Raw genomic sequence first — 26,700 nt, forward strand, 5'->3', positions numbered from 1 at the left:
AGTTTAGAAGAATTTTAAAGCTTAGTTGTCCGAAAATATGTTTGATTTGGTTTTTAAAAAGCCGAGGGATACTCCATGTATAAATATATTTTGTTGAGTATGTTTTTGAATAGCTTCATTGTACGATTTGTTTCCTTTTATGATGTTTGCTGCCCTCAAGAGTTGGGTATTAAAAATAAGGGAGAAAAACTTCACATTACGTCAACATTGATGTGACCGTGTCTTGTGCACGGTTCTGTGTGGAGATTCGAGTTCAATTTTGTATGATTATCTTGTTATCTCGAACATGGAGACTTCCGTGGAGATAGAAGGCACTCAGCCTAGTAAGTTAATCGAGGCCGTTTTGGATCTTGAACGAATTGACCTCAATTTGTACAGGTGAGTAACGATTTAACTATAAAACGTTTTTTCTTTTTTCTTTTTTCTTTAAGTTTAACACTACAGTCATTTGACCAGTTCGGGATCATTGACCGGTTCGGGATCACTTCAACTTTGCAATAACCAAATAATTATATCACTTCTCATTATTACCAATTTCTGTTGATAAAGGTGAAGATTAACACCCATTAAACCAACAAACCTAAAAAAAAGGTGCCAAATATCATCAGCAAATAAATTATGACCGTTTTCCAGAAGGTTATCTGCGAAATTGATCATTTTTTCGTTTAAAAATGTTGGTTGAAAAACACTGTTTCAACTTCTTACCTTTAGAATTGGAGTGCCGGGGCAACAAATATTTATGTAAAATGATAAGAATGTGTACAAAAACATTCCTGTTAATACTGTGCAGTCATTTTGTTTTTTTGAGGAGACGAAGTTACCAAAATCTTCTTTGTGGGGGCAATTTACCCTTGACCAGTTCGGGATCACTCAACACCTCATTGCGTCAAATGGTGCCGCAATAACTTACTAAGTAAGGTAAAATCATACTACTGCAGTAGAAAGTTTATTTAGCTGCTTTTGAGAAACATTACTTCAACAAATTCTTGTAGAATTCTTTTTTTTAGAAAATTAAACTTGGAGGGGTCAATAATGCTTTTTAGGTTCGCTTCACTTTTTCATTTGCCTTTGCTGTTGTTTTGTGGTTTTGTCGCTGGGATTTTGCGCTGCTATTGAAGACACTTGCATGACATTCGCTAAAGAAAAGGAAGTCCAAGTCCATGCCAACACACCCCTGAGGTTTCGTGTCCTTGAGAGGCAGTTTTATGAATGGGAGTATGGGTTTGCAATAAAGGGCACTCTTCTGATTCAGAATAGATTCAACTGATCCTGAACTGGTCAAACCGGTGACGATACTTTTCTCAAAGCCTCTTCAAAAGAACTAATCTTTTTTTGTCAGTGAATACTTTTTAGGTGAGTTTTATGACATGTTTAGGTAAACTGATAAACTTTTTTGTTTAAGATATCAAAGAGATTGCAACAAAAAACAATGTGAATTCAAAAAGTGATCCAGAACTGGTCAAACGACTGTATCATATCCAAAGATTCAGATACGTACTACATCATTGTAGTAATTAGTAGGCCTAGTCCATCGCGGTGTATTGTTTTATAACGGAGGAATTCAACCCGCATATTTTTATGCCATAATGATATAGAAACACCTTTTAAACCATGGTGCTATCTTTGGAGTGGTTCTGCAGCACCAACTAGTACCAGTACACAATGGTACATAAATGAATGTTTATGAGTGCTACGGTCACTGGTGCGAATAATTATGTTCATGATGAGTTGAAAGGTGGAATGTTCTATTCAACGAGGCGGAGCCGAGTTGAATGGAACATTCCATCTTTCAATCAACTCATGAACATATTTGCACTAAATTTCACGAATGAAAAACATTCCTAAGGGTAGGGGGGCCTATTTGTTTTATAACATCCAAGTAGATCTTTCCTCCAAGTAGACATGGTACATACAATACAACTTTCAAAATAAACAAAGTGTAGGCAGGGGTAGGCCTACAAAAGTAAAATTTCAAACTGTGAAATTACACCCGTTTCTTTTGGGTCGGCCTGTTTGACAACGTGCGTTCTGTACAGCTATTTTGAGACATGCAGTTGCGGAATGCTAGTACATGTAGTATAAGGCCATGAAAATGAAAGTTTTAGATTTGCGTGTGGGCATTTTTGAAATGATGTGAGGCTTTTTTTCATTTTTCATTATTCATTATTTTGCACACAAAGATGCGCAATCTGAAGCTCGATACACAAATTTGCCTATTCTGCATAGCGCAAATTGAAAATTTAGCAAAATATTTTTGCGCAAATTTGTTGATTGCGCTCGACAGACGAACGACAGCAGATGCGTGTTTTACTGCAAATAAAACGATCGCAATCACGATCGTGGCGGAATGTCTGCCTTGTATAGTACTACTACTAAAATGCATAAATTATAACCTTTTACCCTTGTTCGATGATTTGAACTTGAACATTTGTGATGGCGATGCAGAGTCTTTTTTGTGAAAATAATGAAATTTTTCAGCGGTAGCTTTCAGAGCATGCTGGCGGTGGACGCAAATCTACCATTTTCATTCTCATGGCCTAAGTTAAGTAGTGCCTTGTACAAGTTGTAGTAACAATTGCTGTGTTACCAAAGACACGCCATAGTGAAGTTTTTTTGCTCAGCGTGCAATAGTACTTTTATTTGCTAACACGTGACGGAAGATCCTCCAATCATATGGCAAGGATCTGCTTGGGTGTTTTAACACCAAGCCTTGTAAGAAAATACTGGCATCTCCACCAGACCGCACTAGGGATGGACCATGCCTTGTGGTAGGCTAGGCCAGGGGCCTTTCTCAAACCACGGCTTGGGCTCTGGCTCAGGCTTAGGCTCCGCACGCTGTGTACACAGCTCGGCCTTTAACCTACATTTTCAGCGCGTATTGCTGATTGTACCAGCATGCGGAGCCTGAGCCAGAGCCTAAGCCGAGGTTTGAGAAAAGCCCCTGGTTGGACTCCTCCTTTGCAGTGGCACTGACTGACGTGCTACCAGGGCTAGGTGGTAGTAGACCAACCAATGCGCTAGGGCGAAGCCAACAAGAATGACAATTTCCAGTTTTTCCATGGCAACATTTTGTTTTATACAGCATACAGGTTCAAATGGCTTATCATTCATTTCCCCACCATACTCTACCAAAATAGGAAAAGAAGCAAAACTGTCCGTGGGTATTATTTTTTTATGAATGATTACAATTTTGCCTGATTATTTTCCCTGTAAACTGAACCAGAGCCAACGATCACTGGAAGGAATTCAGGTCTAAACAGCTGTATGGAGGCCAGGTTGTGAGTCAAGCAATGGTAGCCGCCAGCAAGACTGTCCAGCCACAGTTCCACATACACTCACTCCATTGTTACTTCACACGCAAAGGTCAGTTGACAACCCAGGGGTAATCGGCCTCCCTGCGCCATTTTTTTGCCAGCTTGTCTTGCTCAATTGTAGCCCCTGGAATTTGTTCAAAAATATTAAAATGTGCTAGAATCTAGCACGCCTGTAATCAATGGTTTCTACGCATGCACACATGTCTTTCATCTTGAAGAATGTTTTTATTTTATTTTTTTATCTAATGCATTCAACCAATTCCATGAGCCAATCAGCGATTATTCTCAGTTAATCCCTTCCAGGGATTAGTGACGAGAGGTACAGCGATACGGCGTGTTGCGCATGGTAGCGAGGCTGGTCAGTTGACATGTTGAGTATCAATGGATGCCTACAATACTTACTTTGTCGAGCCGTCGATTTCACCAAACTCTTCCTATCTTAGGATTAATCTTCAGGACGGGTTCAGTCCCGTATCAAAATACGTACATGTAGATGACGCATTGAACCCATCCTAAGTTAGGACGGGTTACTCCTAGCGTGAAATCGGCTGCAACGGTCCATTTCGCAAAGACAGTTCATGTAACTTACATTGTATAGGACTAGTCTTAAAGCCAAATACACTTTCGGTACAGAAAAAAAAAAAATAATTCACAGATTTACAAATAATTTACAGGGTTTACAGGAGGTAATGGTGAAAGGCTTCTCTTGAAATAGTGTTCTATGAAATGCTTAACTTTTTGAGAAAACATTAAAACAATATCAATTCTCGATAGCGAGAATTACAGATTTATTTTAAACACATGTCATGACACGGCGAAACCCGCGGAAACAAGAGTGGGTTTTCCCGTTACTTTCTCCTGACTCCGATGACCGATTGAGCCTAAATTTTCACAGGTTTGTTATTTTATATATAAGTTGTGAACATAAAGTGTTGGACTTGGACAATACTGTTTACCGAAAGTGTATAATGGCTTTAATAGGAGTTATTAAAAACTTGAGGCTAGTCCTAAGTTAGGACGAGTAACTCATAATGAAGAAACTAAAAGCACAAGCACTGTACAACAACAAGAAGCACTTAGTTATGTAACAAAAAAAGGGGAATTTAAAATTGAAATTGTAAGTTATCACTAATATCAGGAACAAAATTAATGTAAACAAAAATTTAAATAATTGAGCTAACATTTGTTCTATAAGTACTAGAACTCTACACGGCGCTCCTGGTTTGATTGGCAGCATATTGCACCACAGAACCTTGCAAACCTCATAATTCCACTTTTTTCTACGTATACCTTGCTGCAAAGTACTTGATGTTAAAGTGCCTTGTGCGTCACTAAGTGACGGCTATTATTATGCGCTATATAAGAAGCCACTATTAATAATATTATTGATGTTATGACTTTTATCATTCCCCATATGCAGGTAACACTGATATTCCTGTGTTGTACCAAGTCGAGAATCTAAGAGATGGGAAAAGTTACGCCACTCGATTGGTACACGCCATACAAGAAGGGAAGACCATCCTCATCATGGTCTTATCGTTTCATGTCAGGGAAGAGTCCCCGTTTCATCACCAGATTGAAATGCCCAAGGTACCGTTCCCTGAAGAACTTCCAACTTTGATTGAGCTGATGAACCAGTACAATTTCAGGTACAGTCCTGACAGTCAATTAAATGCGCAGTATTTTTGACTGCGTGAGGGCGCTCTCAAACAAGTTTGTATCACCGTATCGTACCCAAAACAGTTTCTTAAAGGCACTGGACACGTTTGGTAATTACTTAAAATAATCGTTAGAATAAAAACTTACTTGTTTTCAAGCAATGGAGAGTTGTTGGTAGTATAAAACTTTGTAAGAAACTGCTCCCTCTGTAGTGACGTAGTTTTCAAGAAAGAAGTAATTATTCACAAATTTGATTTCTAGACCTCAGAACTAGATTTGAGGTCTTGAAATCAAGCATCTGAAAGCACACAACTTCATGTGACATGGGGTTTTTTTCTTTTATTATTATCTCGCAACTTCGACACCCAAATGAGCTCAAATTTTCACAGGTTTGTTATTTTATGCATATGTTTAGATACACCAATTGAGAAGACTGGTCTTCGACATTTACCAATAGTGTCCAGTGTCTTTAAGACTAGAACTTATTACCACTCACCATGGACAATAAGACCCTTAAAGGAGCCATTACAATCCACCTCTTAAAGGCAATGGACACTATTGGTAATTACTCAAAATAATTAATAGCATAAAACCTTTCTTGGTAACGAGTAATGGGGAGAGGTTGATGGTATACAACATTCCTGACATTGTGAGAATCGGCTCCCTCTGAAGTGCCACAGTTTTTGAGAAAGAAGTTATTTTCCACGAATTTGATTTCGATACCTTAGATTTAGAACTTGGGGTCTCGAAATCAACCATCTAAACGCACACAACTTCGTGTGACAAGGGTGTTGTTTTTCTTTTATTATTATCTCGCAAGTTCGATGACCGATTGAGCTCAAATTTTCACTGGTTTGTTATTTTATGCATATGTTGAGATACACCAACTGTGAAGGCTAGTCTTTGACAATTACCAATAGTGTCCATGTCCAGTGCCTTTAAGCAACTTATAACTAACAGTGAAACAAAAGTGAAAGAAAGGCAATTTTATACACTGATAAAATACTCCTACTTTCTAACTTAGGAACAAAATACTATGTCTGAATATTACTATCATCTGTCCATACCTCTTGAACAAACAATATGTTTTGATAGGTTTGGTATCACCTGAGATTTTTATTTTTTTATTTTTTTTTATTTCTTTTTATCAGTCATGCTTCTGAAAAATGGAAAGCCAAAATTCAGGAGGTGGAAGGCTCAGGCCAGTTGTTAGAGTACAGACACATCGATGTAGCAAACATCTTAGGGAACAAATCGGCGAAGGCGCACCGGTTCATTTGGGCACGCGTGCTAGGTCATTTAGGTAAGTCACTGTTTATTAAAGTAGACCAAGCAAGTCAGCGGCCACTTTCTTGGTTGAGCCTTTTTCACACTGCTCTATTCCCCAGGGGGTAAACCCAAGTAAAACTGGCAAGCCCTTTCATACTTCTACCATTTTCCTCTACCCGTACCCCTGATCCATCCTGGAAAATAAGCATACCCCAGGCAACTGCCATGGTTTAACATGTATGCATTCACCAAGATTTTATCAATACGTAGGCCAGCATAGTGCATTTTCATGAATCAATCAAACCCCAGAAGATGTATTGATTGGTCAGGCAGTAGGAGGGTTGAGTGTGTACTGTGTAGATAAATACACAATATGGGATCATCTTCTTTTTTTCGTAATCACAGATGATGGAATTTAAGGTTCAGGCTATTATAATGAGCATGTCCATAAATTCTGGTGAAAAACTATTTATTTTATTCATTTGTTTTTTTATTTTTTTTTTTGTTGAGTTCTCCATGTTTACTGATATAATTTTATGTTCTGGGGTTCTCAATGATTTATTGAAATGTGTTTTTGAGTTCTCCCCAATTTATTGAAATGTGTTTGGGGTACTTTTTGATTTATTAAAATGTGTGTTTGAGTTCTCCATGATTTATCGAAATGTGTTTTTGAGTTCTCCATGATTTATTGAAATGTGTTTTGGGGTTCTCCACAATTTATTGAAATGTGTTTTTGAGTTCTCCATGATTTATTAAGATGTGTTTTTGAGTTCTCCATGATATCTTGAAATGTGTTTTGGGTTCTTTTTGATTTATTGAAATGTGTTTTTGAGTTCTCCATATGATTTATTGAAATGTGTTTTTGGGTTCTCCATGATTTATTGAAATGTGTTTTTGAGTTCTCCATGATTTATTGAATCGTGTTTTTGGGTTCTCCATGATTTATTGAAATGTGTTTTGGGGTTCTCCATGATTTATGAAATGTGTTTTGGGGTTCTCCATTATTTATAGAAGTGTGTTATGGGGTTAAATATATTATCATATTGATATGGAAGTCTCAAAGTATATACAAACTTTCAGAAAATATTTATTTATCTCAATGATTTGGTTATTAAGTAACACTTTTCATTACAGATGACTCTCATGAGAACATCCATCGCTGTTCCGCTGCTTTTATCTCCGATTCCTTCATTGCCTGGACGGCCTATATTCCTCACAAAAACATTCGACTTGGTCAGATTGCTTCGTTGGATCATAATATTTGGTTCCATGCACCGTTCAAAGCAGATGAATGGATGTTGTACGAGCTAGAAAGTCCCAAAACAGGTTAGTCCAGTTGCTTTCATCATCACTAGCGATGTGCTTTCTTCATTTTTAACCAAAAACTTGGGCTTGTTTATACCACCCCCAACCAACACTTATAATATGCGCACGTTTATAATTGCCAAACAACGGAAAGTTACCTGGTAAGTCTACTGCCACCATTCTTCAAATCAAAGGTCTTTAAATCAAGCATCTGAAAGCACACAACTTTGTGTGACAAGGGTGTCTTTTTTTCTTCATTATTATGTCGCAACTATGATGACCAATTGAGCTCAAGTGTGCACAGGTTTGTTATTTTATGTGTATGTTGAGATACACAAGTGGGAAGACTGGTCTTTGACAATTACAAATAGTGTCCAGTGACTTTAAACTTGAAACCTATTCCACTGTATACTTACAAAAAATATATTTTGCATTGTGTTTTTTACAGGTGCTGGGCGGGGAATGGCTTTGGGTCGAATTTGGCGGAGGGATGGTGTCCTAGCAGCGACCATTGCTCAGGAAATCCTCTTAAGACCTCAACTCCAGAAACCAAAGAGTCAACTCTAAACAAGGCTAATCAAATAATAATAGTAATATATACATGTATACTTATAAAAACAAAATGAAATATATGATACGTGTAAGCGCACTGTATCCTTCTAACAAGTAGGCGACATATGGCACGACAAAAAGGAACAACGCCAACAGAAGAAACATTTTGGTATAATTGTAAGTATACCTGCATGTGTTCTTAAGTCCTTGTTGTCCCTTGTCTGTGTCTTATAGATGCTATGTCAGATTTTTTGCCAATTTGACCCAAAAATTTTAGTTGTGTTGATGGGGTCGAGAAAGTTACAAGCTTTCGTTCGAGCCAGTGCTCGAAAAAGTCCGCCAAATGTTAGTAGAAGTGAAATAAAGTGCTCGAAATTAGTTTTTGTCTGGATCCCAACAATATATCACATGACCAATTCTTATGTGTTTTATAAGAAACGTTTTAAAGTAAAAGTTAATTTTTTTTTTCGTTAGAGCGAGTGATACTCTTTGAAATACCATTCACTCAAAAAAATATTTTTTCTTACGTTTGGGGCCAAAAATCTGACATAGCATTTGCCCTTTTGACTTGTTAATAATGTTGGGTACTTTTTATAACTGTCACTTTTAATATTTATGAAACACCAATTATGTATTTTTATCATGTGAAGGCAATACCAAAATAATATTGAATTGAATTGAATTGAATTGAATTGAATTGAATTGAATTGAATTGAATTGAATTGAATTGAATTGAATTGAATTGAATTGAATTGAATTGAATTGAATTGAATTGAATTGAATTGAATTGAATTGAATTGAATTGAATTGAATTGAATTGAATTGAATTGGAAATTGAATTGAATTGAATTGAAATTGAATTGAATTGAATTGAATTGAATTGAATTGAATTGAATTGAATTGAATTGAATTGAATTGAATTGAATTGAATTGAATTGAATTGAATTGAATTGAATTGAATTGAATTGAATTGAATTGAATTGAATTGAATTGAATTGAATTGAATTGAATTGAATTGAATTGAATTGAATTGAATTGAATTGAATTGAATTGAATTGAATTGAATTGAATTGAATTGAATTGAATTGAATTGAATTGAATTGAATTGAATTGAATTGAATTGAATTGAATTGAATTGAATTGAATTGAATTGAATTGAATTGAATTGAATTGAATTGAATTGAATTGAATTGAATTGAATTGAATTGAATTGAATTGAATTGAATTGAATTGAATTGAATTGAATTGAATTGAATTGAATTGAATTGAATTGAATTGAATTGAATTGAATTGAATTGAATTGAATTGAATTGAATTGAATTGAATTGAATATAAATTGAATTGAATTGAATTGAATTGAATTGAATTGAATTGAATTGAATTGAATTGAATTGAATTGAATTGAATTGAATTGAATTGAATTGAATTGAATTGAATTGAATTGAATTGAATATAAATTGAATTGAATTGAATTGAATTGAATTGAATTGAATTGAATTGAATTGAATTGAATTGAATTGAATTGAATTGAATTGAATTGAATTGAATTGAATTGAATTGAATTGAATTGAATTGAATTGAATTGAATTGAATTGAATTGAATTGAATTGAATTGAATTGAATTGAATTGAATTGAATTGAATTGAATTGAATTGAATTGAATTGAATTGAATTGAATTGAATTGAATTGAATTGAATTGAATTGAATTGAATTGAATTGAATTGAATTGAATTGAATTGAATTGAATTGAATTGAATTGAATTGAATTGAATTGAATTGAATTGAATTGAATTGAATTGAATTGAATTGAATTGAATTGAATTGAATTGAATTGAATTGAATTGAATTGAATTGAATTGAATTGAATTGAATTGAATTGAATTGAATTGAATTGAATTGAATTGAATTGAATTGAATTGAATTGAATTGAATTGAATTGAATTGAATTGAATTGAATTGAATTGAATTGAATTGAATTGAATTGAATTGAATTGAATTGAATTGAATTGAATTGAATTGAATTGAATTGAATTGAATTGAATTGAATTGAATTGAATTGAATTGAATTGAATTGAATTGAATTGAATTGAATTGAATTGAATTGAATTGAATTGAATTGAATTGAATTGAATTGAATTGAATTGAATTGAATTGAATTGAATTGAATTGAATTGAATTGAATTGAATTGAATTGAATTGAATTGAATTGAATTGAATTGAATTGAATTGAATTGAATTGAATTGAATTGAATTGAATTGAATTGAATTGAATTGAATTGAATTGAATTGAATTGAATTGAATTGAATTGAATTGAATTGAATTGAATTGAATTGAATTGAATTGAATTGAATTGAATTGAATTGAATTGAATTGAATTGAATTGAATTGAATTGAATTGAATTGAATTGAATTGAATTGAATTGAATTGAATTGAATTGAATTGAATTGAATTGAATTGAATTGAATTGAATTGAATTGAATTGAATTGAATTGAATTGAATTGAATTGAATTGAATTGAATTGAATTGAATTGAATTGAATTGAATTGAATTGAATTGAATTGAATTGAATTGAATTGAATTGAATTGAATTGAATTGAATTGAATTGAATTGAATTGAATTGAATTGAATTGAATTGAATTGAATTGAATTGAATTGAATTGAATTGAATTGAATTGAATTGAATTGAATTGAATTGAATTGAATTGAATTGAATTGAATTGAATTGAATTGAATTGAATTGAATTGAATTGAATTGAATTGAATTGAATTGAATTGAATTGAATTGAATTGAATTGAATTGAATTGAATTGAATTGAATTGAATTGAATTGAATTGAATTGAATTGAATTGAATTGAATTGAATTGAATTGAATTGAATTGAATTGAATTGAATTGAATTGAATTGAATTGAATTGAATTGAATTGAATTGAATTGAATTGAATTGAATTGAATTGAATTGAATTGAATTGAATTGAATTGAATTGAATTGAATTGAATTGAATTGAATTGAATTGAATTGAATTGAATTGAATTGAATTGAATTGAATTGAATTGAATTGAATTGAATTGAATTGAATTGAATTGAATTGAATTGAATTGAATTGAATTGAATTGAATTGAATTGAATTGAATTGAATTGAATTGAATTGAATTGAATTGAATTGAATTGAATTGAATTGAATTGAATTGAATTGAATTGAATTGAATTGAATTGAATTGAATTGAATTGAATTGAATTGAATTGAATTGAATTGAATTGAATTGAATTGAATTGAATTGAATTGAATTGAATTGAATTGAATTGAATTGAATTGAATTGAATTGAATTGAATTGAATTGAATTGAATTGAATTGAATTGAATTGAATTGAATTGAATTGAATTGAATTGAATTGAATTGAATTGAATTGAATTGAATTGAATTGAATTGAATTGAATTGAATTGAATTGAATTGAATTGAATTGAATTGAATTGAATTGAATTGAATTGAATTGAATTGAATTGAATTGAATTGAATTGAATTGAATTGAATTGAATTGAATTGAATTGAATTGAATTGAATTGAATTGAATTGAATTGAATTGAATTGAATTGAATTGAATTGAATTGAATTGAATTGAATTGAATTGAATTGAATTGAATTGAATTGAATTGAATTGAATTGAATTGAATTGAATTGAATTGAATTGAATTGAATTGAATTGAATTGAATTGAATTGAATTGAATTGAATTGAATTGAATTGAATTGAATTGAATTGAATTGAATTGAATTGAATTGAATTGAATTGAATTGAATTGAATTGAATTGAATTGAATTGAATTGAATTGAATTGAATTGAATTGAATTGAATTGAATTGAATTGAATTGAATTGAATTGAATTGAATTGAATTGAATTGAATTGAATTGAATTGAATTGAATTGAATTGAATTGAATTGAATTGAATTGAATTGAATTGAATTGAATTGAATTGAATTGAATTGAATTGAATTGAATTGAATTGAATTGAATTGAATTGAATTGAATTGAATTGAATTGAATTGAATTGAATTGAATTGAATTGAATTGAATTGAATTGAATTGAATTGAATTGAATTGAATTGAATTGAATTGAATTGAATTGAATTGAATTGAATTGAATTGAATTGAATTGAATTGAATTGAATTGAATTGAATTGAATTGAATTGAATTGAATTGAATTGAATTGAATTGAATTGAATTGAATTGAATTGAATTGAATTGAATTGAATTGAATTGAATTGAATTGAATTGAATTGAATTGAATTGAATTGAATTGAATTGAATTGAATTGAATTGAATTGAATTGAATTGAATTGAATTGAATTGAATTGAATTGAATTGAATTGAATTGAATTGAATTGAATTGAATTGAATTGAATTGAATTGAATTGAATTGAATTGAATTGAATTGAATTGAATTGAATTGAATTGAATTGAATTGAATTGAATTGAATTGAATTGAATTGAATTGAATTGAATTGAATTGAATTGAATTGAATTGAATTGAATTGAATTGAATTGAATTGAATTGAATTGAATTGAATTGAATTGAATTGAATTGAATTGAATTGAATTGAATTGAATTGAATTGAATTGAATTGAATTGAATTGAATTGAATTGAATTGAATTGAATTGAATTGAATTGAATTGAATTGAATTGAATTGAATTGAATTGAATTGAATTGAATTGAATTGAATTGAATTGAATTGAATTGAATTGAATTGAATTGAATTGAATTGAATTGAATTGAATTGAATTGAATTGAATTGAATTGAATTGAATTGAATTGAATTGAATTGAATTGAATTGAATTGAATTGAATTGAATTGAATTGAATTGAATTGAATTGAATTGAATTGAATTGAATTGAATTGAATTGAATTGAATTGAATTGAATTGAATTGAATTGAATTGAATTGAATTGAATTGAATTGAATTGAATTGAATTGAATTGAATTGAATTGAATTGAATTGAATTGAATTGAATTGAATTGAATTGAATTGAATTGAATTGAATTGAATTGAATTGAATTGAATTGAATTGAATTGAATTGAATTGAATTGAATTGAATTGAATTGAATTGAATTGAATTGAATTGAATTGAATTGAATTGAATTGAATTGAATTGAATTGAATTGAATTGAATTGAATTGAATTGAATTGAATTGAATTGAATTGAATTGAATTGAATTGAATTGAATTGAATTGAATTGAATTGAATTGAATTGAATTGAATTGAATTGAATTGAATTGAATTGAATTGAATTGAATTGAATTGAATTGAATTGAATTGAATTGAATTGAATTGAATTGAATTGAATTGAATTGAATTGAATTGAATTGAATTGAATTGAATTGAATTGAATTGAATTGAATTGAATTGAATTGAATTGAATTGAATTGAATTGAATTGAATTGAATTGAATTGAATTGAATTGAATTGAATTGAATTGAATTGAATTGAATTGAATTGAATTGAATTGAATTGAATTGAATTGAATTGAATTGAATTGAATTGAATTGAATTGAATTGAATTGAATTGAATTGAATTGAATTGAATTGAATTGAATTGAATTGAATTGAATTGAATTGAATTGAATTGAATTGAATTGAATTGAATTGAATTGAATTGAATTGAATTGAATTGAATTGAATTGAATTGAATTGAATTGAATTGAATTGAATTGAATTGAATTGAATTGAATTGAATTGAATTGAATTGAATTGAATTGAATTGAATTGAATTGAATTGAATTGAATTGAATTGAATTGAATTGAATTGAATTGAATTGAATTGAATTGAATTGAATTGAATTGAATTGAATTGAATTGAATTGAATTGAATTGAATTGAATTGAATTGAATTGAATTGAATTGAATTGAATTGAATTGAATTGAATTGAATTGAATTGAATTGAATTGAATTGAATTGAATTGAATTGAATTGAATTGAATTGAATTGAATTGAATTGAATTGAATTGAATTGAATTGAATTGAATTGAATTGAATTGAATTGAATTGAATTGAATTGAATTGAATTGAATTGAATTGAATTGAATTGAATTGAATTGAATTGAATTGAATTGAATTGAATTGAATTGAATTGAATTGAATTGAATTGAATTGAATTGAATTGAATTGAATTGAATTGAATTGAATTGAATTGAATTGAATTGAATTGAATTGAATTGAATTGAATTGAATTGAATTGAATTGAATTGAATTGAATTGAATTGAATTGAATTGAATTGAATTGAATTGAATTGAATTGAATTGAATTGGAACGAGACATATTAATTAAACTGTGCCGTTGTAGGCAATTAACATGAAGTTTGTTTTAAGAGAAGTTTTGGAGGAGTGGAGGGTTGACATTTAGTGAATGTTGTGATGAAGGCTGCTCCATAGATTGGGGGAAGCAGTGCGGAAAGATCTGTCTCCCCAGGAGCGATAAGATCTTGGTATATCAGGAGATGTTGACGTGCTAAACAAAGAATAAGGCCAGGGGTGGATTCCAAAGAGAGTTTAAAGCCAAGTAGTCTTATCTCGAGTTGGGAAGAGTTACTCGTCCTAACTAAGGACTATAGCCTTAAGTGTTTAACATCTCACTACACTAGGGACTAGTCACTAGTCTTAACTTTGTAAAATCTACCCCTGGTGTATTGTGTGACGTATTGTGGCCATCCAGCCTGCTCATGTAGTTTAAGGGTATGCGTCTCAGGGGGTTAGCCCTCAAGTTTTGTAGTGACTGACCTGCGAACCAATTACATGTAGCTTGTAATTTTTACTAGTCATTTAGCTATTTTTGGCGAGCTGCAAAGTAGTGCGAGCTTATGTAATACCAATTTCCGTCCGGCGTCCGTCTGTCCGTCCGTCCGTCCGTCTGTCCGTCCGTCCGTCCGTCCGGCCGTCCGCGTTAAAGTTTTTGAAAATGTTAAAGTTTTTTGGTTTAAGTTTAAGTCTTTGAGTTGAGTTGTTTTGGGTATATATACAAGCCAAAGTGAGATTGTATACAATTGCCAGTCATTTCAGTAATTTTCAGGGTTTTTTTCAAATAATGTTGAAGTTTTTGGAATAAAAAAATGTTAAAGTTTTTTGGAATAACAAAAAATGTTAAAGGTTTTTGGAATAACAAAAATGTTAAAGTTTTGTTTTCAGGCTCAAACATTGACATCTGGATTTAAAAGAAACAAACTCCAACAAAAATCAAACTCTCTGTCAGTGCTTCCAGTTGAATGAGCTGAAACAATGAAGAACATAAATGATCATAACTCCTGATTGCAATGATGTACTGACTTGAAACTTAAGTCAAACATTGCTTCTAACAAGTAGATTCATATGAAAAGATAAAACTCAAAGACCTAATCACTGGTTTCAGTTGAAAGATCTAAAACAATGAAACATTAAATAGACTTAACTCCTTATTTCAATGATGAACTGACTTCAAACTATTGCTTTTTATTATTCATTAGAAAAGATAAACCTCCCTTTGTGCATCACTGGTTCCAGTTGAATGAGCTGAAACAATGACAACCTTAAATGGTCATAACTCCTGATTGCAATGATGTTCTGACTTGAAACTTAAGTCAAATGTTGCTTCTTACATGTATACTAATATGAAGAGATAAAAATTAAAGAATTAATCACTGGTTTCAGTTGAATGAGCTTAAACAATGAAAACAAACGAATAGGCATAACTCCTTAATATTAATTTCATGATGTACTCACTTGAAACCTAAATCAAATATTACTTTTTACATGATGCATATAAAGATGCATATACAAAGGTGCATATGAAAGGATAAAACTCAACGAGTGCCTCACTGAAGAGTGCAAAGTTTTAATCAAATAATATACAAAGATAAAACTCAAAGATCACTGGTTCCAGTTGAATGAGCTAAATCAATGAAAACCTTAAATGTCATAACTTCGTACTTGTCAACATCCCCACCCCTTTGACCTTCAGTTCATCAAATGATTGGTTTTTCTATTAGTCATTGGTTCTATCTGGTGATCAGCTGCTCGCCATGGCAGCTTCGCTGTTCTAGTTATATCGTTGTTATCTTCAAACCGTGTATATAAGTTTAATGTGGGCATTGTGTTTTGTGTGCTACAAAAAGTACCCATTCTTAAATACCTCAGACAGCTTCGTTATTCATATTGGTGGAGAGCACGTCACGTGGGTGTGTATGAGCCTTTGTTTATGACCAGTAACAAGTGTTGATACATGGGCGTGACACGCGAGCTTGCACCTGTGCTTCATATTATCTGGTCGAGAGCAACGGCCGGGACAGTTGTGCCACATCACGCGATATGCGCGACGCGCCCACATCATCCTAATGAGATGTTTACCCGAGGGCCTGACCATTTCATAGCTGGAGTGTTGTTGTGTTGAAAGAAATCATTGAACAATTATAATTTATGCATTAATGTTACTTGTTGACCAAAAAGTGTTGATGTTTTTTGACCGAAAAGGTGTTTATGAACGGGAATTAAAGTGTGTTGAATCGTTTTTCAACTAATGGTTTAAACCCGCCGAGGCCTGGTTCTTGATAATTTACCTCTCTTTCGTCTCGGAACTATCAAGAACCAGGCTCGTTGGGTTTGAACCACTAGTTGAAAACCTCTTCACCAAACATTGATTCCCTTAATTAATTTAAGGGTTATCAACGTAGTGTTCATTCGGAGAATTTCACATTTAAAAGGACAAGGCCATTTTCATGTTGACGGCATCACGCCGGAGAACCATCTTGCCCTGAACATAGGACAATCTCAAAGTCAATGGGAAAATCTCAAAGTCAATGGGAAACTTTTGACCAGGGGCAACCATTACAAGGTCATAGCCTCCGTGTCGTGCGTGTTATTCCAGGCCCGAGTGTTAAAGGAACACGTTGCCTTGGATCGGTCGAGTTGGTCTTTGAAAAGCGTTTGTAACAGTTTTTTATAAAATGCATATGGGTAGAAATAGTCAGGCAGCTTAGCGAATGGATGTGGACATTCCGGACAAAAGCACCAAATTTTGTCCACGTGGTCCTTATTACCTAAGCTTTGCATTTTTGATAGGAACCACCTCACCAAGACGTATTATGGCGGCCATCTTGGATTTCCAAGATGGCCGCCATTTAAAAACCTGTTTTTGCCAGTATCTCACCTCCTGAGTCACCTAGGATCACAATTATGGTGTCTAGATATACATTTCCATGGTCAAGGAATACATCTTCACCACTTAGAAAAGCAACAGTGCTTTATTTCCTTTGTATGGCGGCCATCTTGGATTTTTAAGATGGTAACCATATGAAAAACCCATATTTGCCGGTATCTCGCCTACAAAGTCACATGGAATCACAAATAGTGTGTCCAAATATATATTTCCATGGTCAATGGATCCAACTGTACCACTCAGAAGAGCAGCAGTGCCTTCTTTCTTTTATATAGCGGCCATCTTGGGTTTTCAAGATGGCCGCCATACGAAGAAAACACATATTTTATCAATATCTCACCTTCTAAATCACCTATAACCACAATTATGGTGACCACATATACATTATCATGGTCAATGAATCTAATTGTACCACTCAGAAGAGCAGCAGTACCTTCTTTGTTATATATAGTGGCTATCTTGGGTTTTCAAGATCTACATGTAACTTATAAGTCACGTCAAATACATACATTTGCATGGCTAATGCATACAAATAGAACAGCAGCAATGTTTTCTTTTTTATGGTGGCTATCTGGGAGTTTTAAGTTTTAATGAAGGCCTTGAAAGCACCAGGTAAAAAAGTCCCCTAGGAACCAATAATTGGCTGTCATCATCGAGACTCACTCACTCACTCACTCAGTCGACCCAAGTTGTCGCGTTGCAGCATGTTTGAGTCAGGCTCTATGTCTGACACGCCACACAACTCTATCCTGCATACAGCTGATTAGCTCCTCCTTGTTGATTACTTCTGCGTCTTCAAACAGGGTCTTTAGCATAGTCTTGGTGGGTCTTCTAGGGCCGCACCTGCCGTGAGTGGGCTCCCACATGATGACTTTATTGGCTGGTAGCTCTCGGTGCCGTAGACAGTGACCAGCTCAAGGTTGGTGATGTGATCCCTCCAGGAGACATTCTGTGCCATCTGTAGCATCCTGGTGTAGCATCCTGGTGTAGCAACCACTGATAGATTTGGTCATCGCCTTGTTGAGAGTCCAAGACTCACACACGTACAGCAGGATGGTTTCTATTACCGCATGAAAGAATCTCAGCTTTAAACCATTTGGGAGCTGAGATGTCCAGATCTTCTTCATGGCATGGAGGACTTTCCATGCAAGCGCCTTATGGACTTTGATGTCTTTCTCTGTTCTCTGCATCGTGGAGCCGAGGTACTTGAAGTCGTCCACCTCCTTTAGTGATGAACCTCCTAAGGTCTTTTAGCGGAGCATGATCCCCAATGTTGTATACCATATACTCCGTCTTCTTGGCATTGAGATGGAGACCAACCTTCTCACACTTCGACTAAACTCTGCTGAGTAGCTCTTGCGCCTCTATGATGTTGTCAGACAGTAGGACTATATCATCTGCGAAGTCTAGGTCGGAGAGGATCACTGGGTCGATTCTTCTAAACTTTCTTGGGTGATGGTGAAGCCTAGATCCTCGTGTTCTTTGAGGGCTCGTCTCAGGGCGTAGTCAAGTGCAATGAAATGGAGCCAGCGTGTCGCCTTGCAGAACTCCAGCCAATATTTCGAACGAGAGTCCATCCTCAGTCACTGGAATGTGTGGGTTTTTTCACTCTGCTGTCACTCCAATCTTTTAGGCAACTCGTAATAACTTATAATCTGGGGATCTCCATTGCCTCTCTTCTGGCTCAACCCCTCTTTTGTTTCATTTACATGTTTAAGGTCACTAGCCGTATCATACTGTACAATAAGTAGTTTAAGAGTAAGGAGAGTCTTGGCATGGAAGGCACTTCATGGCATGAGGCGAGTGAGGTCTCCACGGTGACATCAACAGTTGCCACAGTTGAGTCTGTACTTCTGTAAGGAGCCGAGACATGGACTCTCGACAGCCAATCAAGAATGCGCACTAGATGCTCACCTGGTGTAACCAGACCTGGCTCAGATCTAACAACATCTCACCTTGTGTTGCCAGACCTAGCTCAGATCTAACATCATACCTGGCCCAGATCTACTATTATCTGGCCAAGACAATGCCATCAAATCACCTGCCACGTCTGGACCAGTGTGCTATGAAATTTAACCTTTTGCAGTTGTACTAGGTGGGGTATGACCCAAGTTGTCAAATATCAAATTTGTGATCCAGATCAACGAACGAAGGAGGTGAGATATTGAATGGGTTTATACTTGGCAGCAATATTGAAAGTGATCGATGGCCTGCTTTGCCAAGTGGTACAGTTGCACTCCTTGACCATAACAATATATATTAAGAAGCCATTATTGTGACTCTAAGTGGCTTAAAGGTGATATATTGGCAAATACGTTTTTGTCTTCTTATGACGGCCATCTTGAAAACCCAAGATGGCCACTACATAAAAGAAAGAAAGCACTGCTCTTCTAAATGGTACAGTTGGATTCCTTGACCATGAAAATGTATATTATTTGGTCACCATAATTGTAATTGTGATTATAAGTGATTTAGGTGTGATATTGATAAAAAATATGGGTTTTCTTCACATGACGTTAATCTTGAAAACCCAAGATGGCCACCATCCAAAACAAAGAAGGCACTGCTGCTCTTCTGAGTGGTACAGTTAGATTCCTTGACCATGAAAATGTATATTTGGTCACCATAATTGTGATTATAAGTGATTTAGAAGGTGAGATATTGATAAAATATGTGTTTTCTTCATATGGCGGCCATCTTGAAAACCCAAGATGACCGCTATATAAAAGAAAGAAGGCACTGCTGCTCTTCTGAGTGGTACAGTTGGATCCATTGACCATGGAAATATATATTTGGACACACTATTTGTGATTCGATGTGACTTTGGAGGCGAGATACCGGCAAATATGGGTTTTTCATATGGTTACCATCTTAAAAATCCAAGATGGCCGCCATACAAAGGAAATAAAGCACTGTTGCTTTGCTAAGTGGTGAAGATGTATTCCTTGACCATGGAAATGTATATCTAGACACCATAATTGTGATCCTAGGTGACTCAGGAGGTGCGATACTGGCAAAAACAGGTTTTTAAATGGCGGCCATCTTGGAAATCCAAGATGGCCGCCATAATACGTCTTGGTGAGGTGGTTCCTATCAAAAATGCAAAGCTTAGGTATTAAGGAACACGTGGACAAAATTTGGTGCTTTTGTCCGGAACGTCCACATCCATCTCAAATATGGTCATAAGCTGCCTGACTAAAAGATGTTGTAAAAGTATAATACAATGATCCACACAAACATGCCTCGAAATTGCACGGGTCTCCTTTTACCTCGTCGACTAACACGGTCGGCCATTTACGAAAGTCAAATTTTTGACTCCCATAAATGGCCGACCGTACAGTAAAAGGAAAACCATGCAATTTCCAGGCAAACCTGTGTGGATCATTGTATGCTACTTTTAAAACATCTTTCCAACCATATGCATTTTATAAAAAAAGGTTACAAACGCTTTTTATAGACCAACTCGTCCGATCCAAGGCAACGTGTGCCTTTAATGTATGTGACATTTTTAGACAACCTCAAGTTACTCTCTTCTCGATCATCACGGCATCCCAGTCGTTTATGAAGAGGACTTCATCCCCGTCCTTTTCCGAGCACTCACCGCTTAGCATGTACTCCATCACTTCCTTATACTGGGCATCCGAAGCCGTCTCCTTAAACTTCACAATATGGATAAGGAAATCCACCAAGAGATTCCCGTGATGAACTGCGTGAGGTGATCCTGGTATCCGGGGAAACGGTTCCATAGCCGCCAGGAACCGCTGTCGTCTGGTGGGGATTAAGGCAGGAAACAAAAATCTACATTAAAGGCACTGCCGTCGACTTCTTTAAAACTCTTCCTCACTTAGGATTGATCTTAGGACGAGTTAAGTTTCGTGTCCATTAGACGTTAATACGCTTTTAACTCATCCTAAGTTAGGACGAGTTACCCTTCCTAACTCGAGATAGGATTAATCCTAGACTTGATTCAAGTCCCAATCCCTGTGAGAGTCCTTTTATTTTTAGTCCCATCGCCTATATCGCCAGAATACCCCCGCCCAATCCCCGCCCACCCCCAACATAAATATTTCCACTTCAATTTTACTTCCTCATCTTGGTTGTTCAGAAAAGCGGAAGTGGTTTTTGACAAAGAGTACTTAAAATCGAGGTCCAAATAAGTTTTAAGTCGAGTATCAAGTACCATGACTCAGAGAACAAATTAACTTTTCAATCGAGAGGCCCAAGGACTTCTAATAAACATAACAGTGGCTTCTTATAGACGATGTGACCCATGTTTACATTCAAACCGCCCTCTGTTGTAGCTTATGTATGCAGCTGCCATAGATATATTCTATATGGCAGCTAATGGCTGTGTGACTGACGCAGACGCGATTGTGCATCTGCTTAGTGCATTTCTCTATCGCGTTTGCCAACCAATACGATCTGTACGCATGCGTGAATTAAATCAGTTTAAGGCCTACCTGAAATGGTAATAATAAGCAATTTGCCACCAGGTTCTAGAAGGTCGTACAGATACATCAATGAACTGTCTAACTCAACAAAGTACAGGGAGTGTACAGCATTGATGAAATGAAATTTGGCGCCATCCCTTGCAGCCTCTCTGTATTGCTCCATGGTTTGCTGCCGCCAGTCAAAGTTAACTCCCTGTAGTTCGTGTCCCTTGGATTGAACCAATGCCTTGTACTGGACTATCTGATCCGATGCAGGCTCAACTACACGGTTGGTAATGCGAGGGTATTTCGACAAAAGCATAGATAACATCCTGCTCTCCACCTCACCTTTTTTTGATAGAAACAGATTGAATGAATGTGAAAGTAACAGTTATTAATTCCTTTCTAGTGCACCCTTGATGATTGAAGATAACTGCTAGGCCACACACACACTGGGGGTGAATCCCTTCTCTTTGCGATAAGGTATTTTACATGCGTTGATAGTTTGTATGAAAACACACGGGACCTACAAACGTCCCATCCGAAGGACGAAGCAATGGTTAAGTGTCTTCTCTTTGCGATAAAGGTATTTTACGTGCGTTGCTAGTTTGTATGACAACACCCAGGATCTACAGCTTTACGTCCCATCCGAAGGACGGAGCATACCACAGGTTGATTTATGGACATGGGTGTATCCCACAAGGATTTGGACTGGAAGCTTAATAAACTACTTTGGTATAATTGGGTTTACCAGGGTTAAGGTCGGATGGAGGCTGTGTTTAAGAGAACAATAAGTAAATACATAAATACTGGTAACAACAGCTGGATTCAGGGGGTCGATTTCACTAAGAGTTAGGACTCGTCTTATCTCGAGTTAGGACGAGTTACCCGTCCCAACTTGGATTCATCTTAAAGGCAGTGGACACTTGGTAATTACTCAAAATAATTATTGGCATAAAACCTTACTTGGTGACGAGTAGTGGGGAGAGGTTGATGGTATAAAACACTGTGAGAAACGGCTCCCTCTGAAGTGCCATAGTTTTAGAGACGTAATTTTCCACGAATTTGATTTCGAGACCTCAGATTTAGAACTTGAGGTCTCGAAATCAACCATCTAAACGAACACAACTTCGTGTGACAAGGGTGTTTTTTTCTTTCATTATTATCTCGTAAGTTCGATGACCGATTGAGCTCAAATTTTCACAGGTTTATATTTAATGCTTATGTTGAGATACACCAACTGTGAAGGCTAGTCTTTGACAATTACCAATAGTGTCCACTGCCTTTAAGGTCTGCATGCAACATCAGTGCAGGGTTGGGACTCATCCTAAGTCCTAAGATTAGTCTTAAGTTAGGAAGAGTTTTGTGAAATCGACGGCAGGGCTTATAATAGTATGAAACATTGTGAGAAACGGCTCCCTCTGAAGGGAACGTAGTTTTCGAGAAATAAAAAGAGTTTTCCACTAAAATATTTTAAGTTGATTCGAGACCTCATAATTAGATTTTGAGGTCTCGAAATAAAGCATCTGAAAGCACACGGCATCTAAGAAAGACCACCACCATATGAAAACACACTTATATGCCTATAGGTTAGACCAACAGGAAATTGAAAAAGGTTATATTCACTCCTTATATGCAAATTAGTAGTTATAACAAACCTACTGCCGACCAATCACGACTTAGGACTATGATAACGTCATAGACATTTAAAACCATCGAATTTAAGTATCCGAAACCCCATACAACCAACTTTACATCATAAATATGTTGAAATATAGATTTCATCAAAAATATGTTAAAATATAATCTGGCCCACTATGCATCAGTCTGACAGATTCGATTATTTCATTATTAAACATACATGTATATGTACAAGCAATGACGCAGAACTTCAGGGGTGCGTTTTTGCAGTTATAACAATAACTGTTTTTATTCAACTGGCCATAATCACTGGCCGCAATTTTGAAAAAAATTCCCATTAAAAAGCACTGCGATCTACGACCGCAACAACGTACCCCAGACTGTATAAGTGCATAATTAGGTTCAATGGTGTTATTCGCATGGAAGGTCAAGTTGAAACTGAAAGATTAATTTTGCCGCTTTTTAAATGCACTTGACACATTGGTTTGTCAAAGACCAGTAAATATACATGCATACATGCATACAATAAAAAAAACTGTGAACATTTATTGTGCTGAGAGTTTGTCATCGAGCAAGAGATTAATGAAAGAAAAAAACACCCACTTTCTGTGCTTAATAGTCAGATGCATATTACAGGCTTCAGCTGGGCCCAATTTTATGGCTCTGCTTACCGCCGAATTCTGCGCTTACGATCATGGTCCCCCTATTACGTGCAAGCGCCGAATTTCTGCGCTAGCCTTGTGAGCGTAGAATGTCTAGTAACGTGGAGTACGCACGCGCAGAAGCCAAAACTCGCCGCTAACCCGTGAAATACGCTTGCCGTTAGCACAGAATTCCCTGTTTCCGTAAGCGCCGATTCTGTGCTTGCCGTAAGCAGAGCCATGAAACTGGGCCCCGATGTATTGTGTGAGAAACGACCTCTTTTTTCGAAAACTAAGGGTGCGTTCGTTTAGCTTCCCTGGGTCAACCCCGGTGTGTGGCGTTTTTTTTTTTCCAGGACGAACTAGGGTAATTATCTGCACACGTTTGTCCTGGAAAAAAATACGCCACACACCGGGGTCGACCCAGGGGAGCTAAACGAACGCACCCTAAGTCTCTCCAGAGGCAGCCGTTTCTCACAATGGGTGCGTTCGACTAGCTTCCCCGGTTCGACCCAGGTGTGTGGCGTTTTCGTTTTCCAGGACAAACGTGTGCAGATAATTACCCACGTTCGTCCTGGAAGAAAAAACCGCCACACACCGGGTTCGACCAAGTGAAGCTAAACGAACGTACCCATAGTTTTATGCTATCAACGGCTCTCACTTGCTCGATACCAAGTAAGTTTTTGTGCTAACCATCCTGTGAATAATTACCAAACGTGTCCCAAACTGAACATCATTCCTACCTGATCCACTTCCTATACCCAACACACGGAGTTCCTCATTCTCCTTCAGCTTGAAGGGAAGTTGCTTTACAACCTCGTTGGAGAAATGGTTATCTCCCCAGTTGGCCAGTACTTTGTACTTAGCCGAAAGAGTAGCAAAGACTTGAAACGCCTTCACATAATGTTCCCGGTCGTGGAACAAACTCCGTAACTTCAATTCCGCCATTACTAAAAACCGGATCAGGTCTTTGAGGCCTTGGCAAAATATTGAGCGACCCCCCGAAGTCCGGTAAAATCCCACAGTGCGATAGCAAACCCACAGTCCAACAAGCGACGCTTACTATTGACTCCTTGACCAATGCTATAGCCTCCTTAAGGCTGTGAAGTTTTTATTTGTGAAATAAACCAATCAATAAAAGTCAATAACAATATAGCCCCTCTCACACGACCCACATTGTTCAAACATACTTGTGCAAGCAGTCCACTTTGAATTCACCATGGGCCCAATTTTATGGCTCTGCTTACCGCCGAATTCTGCGCTTACGATCACGATTCCCCGCTTACGTGCAAGCGCCGAATTTCTGCGCTAGCCGTAAGCGTAGAATGCCTAGTAACGTGGGGTACGCACGCGCAAAAGCCAAACTTCGCTGCTAACCCGTTAAATACGCTTCGTAAGCATGGAATTCCCTGCTTCCGTGAGCGCCTATTATGTGCTTACGGTAAGCAGAGCCATGAAATTGGGCCCTGGTATATTTATTGCATGATCATTACACGTTGGACGACGAACTGCATAAAATGCTGACACGTATACTTCCCTCCCCAAATCCATAAACCCACACGTACCGTAGTCACTGATTTTAATTTCCGATATTTCAGATCAACTGCAAATTTGTTTGTTATACAGGCTTCAAATTCAAGTTGTTTTCTTTAGTATAGGTTTTCTCGGTCAATTTCTGAAAATGAGCAGCCAATTTAATTTTCAGGCGTTCGAATTAAAGCTACTTTCAATTTGCCTCTCCGGTTTTTACTGCGTTTCAAATTCAGAATTCGGTCATTCAATTTCGTTTTGAGGCATTCAAATTCCTAGCACACTCTTTCTTTTTTTATGACACACAATCATCATTCAATTTAGCAAAGCTGGTTCGACTAGAGAATTTGCTGATTTTATCATTTTCAATTTCGTAAAGAGGCAATCAATTTCACTAAACGGGGATTCAAATATTAAGTATAATACGACTAAAGAAATACGAATAAACAGATAAACTGTAATTTTAAAGGCAACTGTTTCGTACCTTCCCTTTTAAATCAAGCGAACCTTATTTGTTTGTTTTTATGTTTCCAGTAGACTTTACCTGGGACTGGCCCCATCAGGTTTTTTTTTTCCTTCTTTATTTTTTTTTCGGGAGAGATTTAATGGTTAACTGAGCAAGACCCGATTTGAATGTGTTTGAATGATTTTTGTTTTGATTTTTTTTTTTTTTTTTTTTTTTTGGGGGGGGGGGTAAATTTTCGCCAACCATCAATCTGTTGGCGTGCCAGACATCTTGGCATATTATGTTCAAGAGTGCCAAAATAATGAACAACATGCCTTAAACATTCGTATGGAAAAACAAGTTAACCAAATTTACTAGCTAGCTAGACCAGCATGCACCTCATTCCACGTCTTTTGTGCACGTAACGAGTATGCGATAAGGTCCAAGGGTGCGTTCGTTTAGCTTCCTGGGCCGACCCCGGTGTGTGGCGGGGTTTTTGTCTAGGACTAATGTGGGTTATTATCTGCACACGGTCGTCCTGGAAAAAAAAACCGCCACACACCGGGGTCGACCTGGGGAAGCTAAATGAACGCACCCTTAGACCTCATCGCAAATACTCGGTACGCGCACAAAATACGTGGAATGAGGTGCATGCTGGTCTAGCTAGCTATCAAATTTGGGTACTACCTAGACCAGCATGCACCTCATTCGACAGTTTGCGCT

General features: G+C 35.6%; 1 protein-coding gene and 1 pseudogene across 1 annotated transcript; one reads left to right on the top strand and one right to left on the bottom strand.

Annotated features, from left to right (window-relative positions):
• Positions 1-193: 193 nt before the first annotated feature.
• Positions 194-8,896, top strand: LOC139934851 (acyl-coenzyme A thioesterase 8-like). Its single transcript, XM_071929258.1, has 6 exons — positions 194-378; positions 3,224-3,363; positions 4,735-4,963; positions 6,125-6,276; positions 7,377-7,568; positions 7,996-8,896. The coding sequence occupies exons 1-6, from the start codon at positions 287-289 to the stop codon at positions 8,112-8,114; spliced, it is 924 nt and encodes a 307-aa protein (XP_071785359.1). The 5' UTR covers positions 194-286; the 3' UTR covers positions 8,115-8,896.
• An 11,849-nt stretch (positions 8,897-20,745) lies between these two features.
• On the bottom strand, positions 20,746-24,950 carry LOC139935158 (histamine N-methyltransferase-like; annotated as a pseudogene).
• Positions 24,951-26,700: the final 1,750 nt, after the last annotated feature.

This window comes from Asterias amurensis, chromosome 3, assembly GCF_032118995.1.
Source record: "Asterias amurensis chromosome 3, ASM3211899v1".
NCBI lineage: Eukaryota > Metazoa > Echinodermata > Asteroidea > Forcipulatida > Asteriidae > Asterias > Asterias amurensis.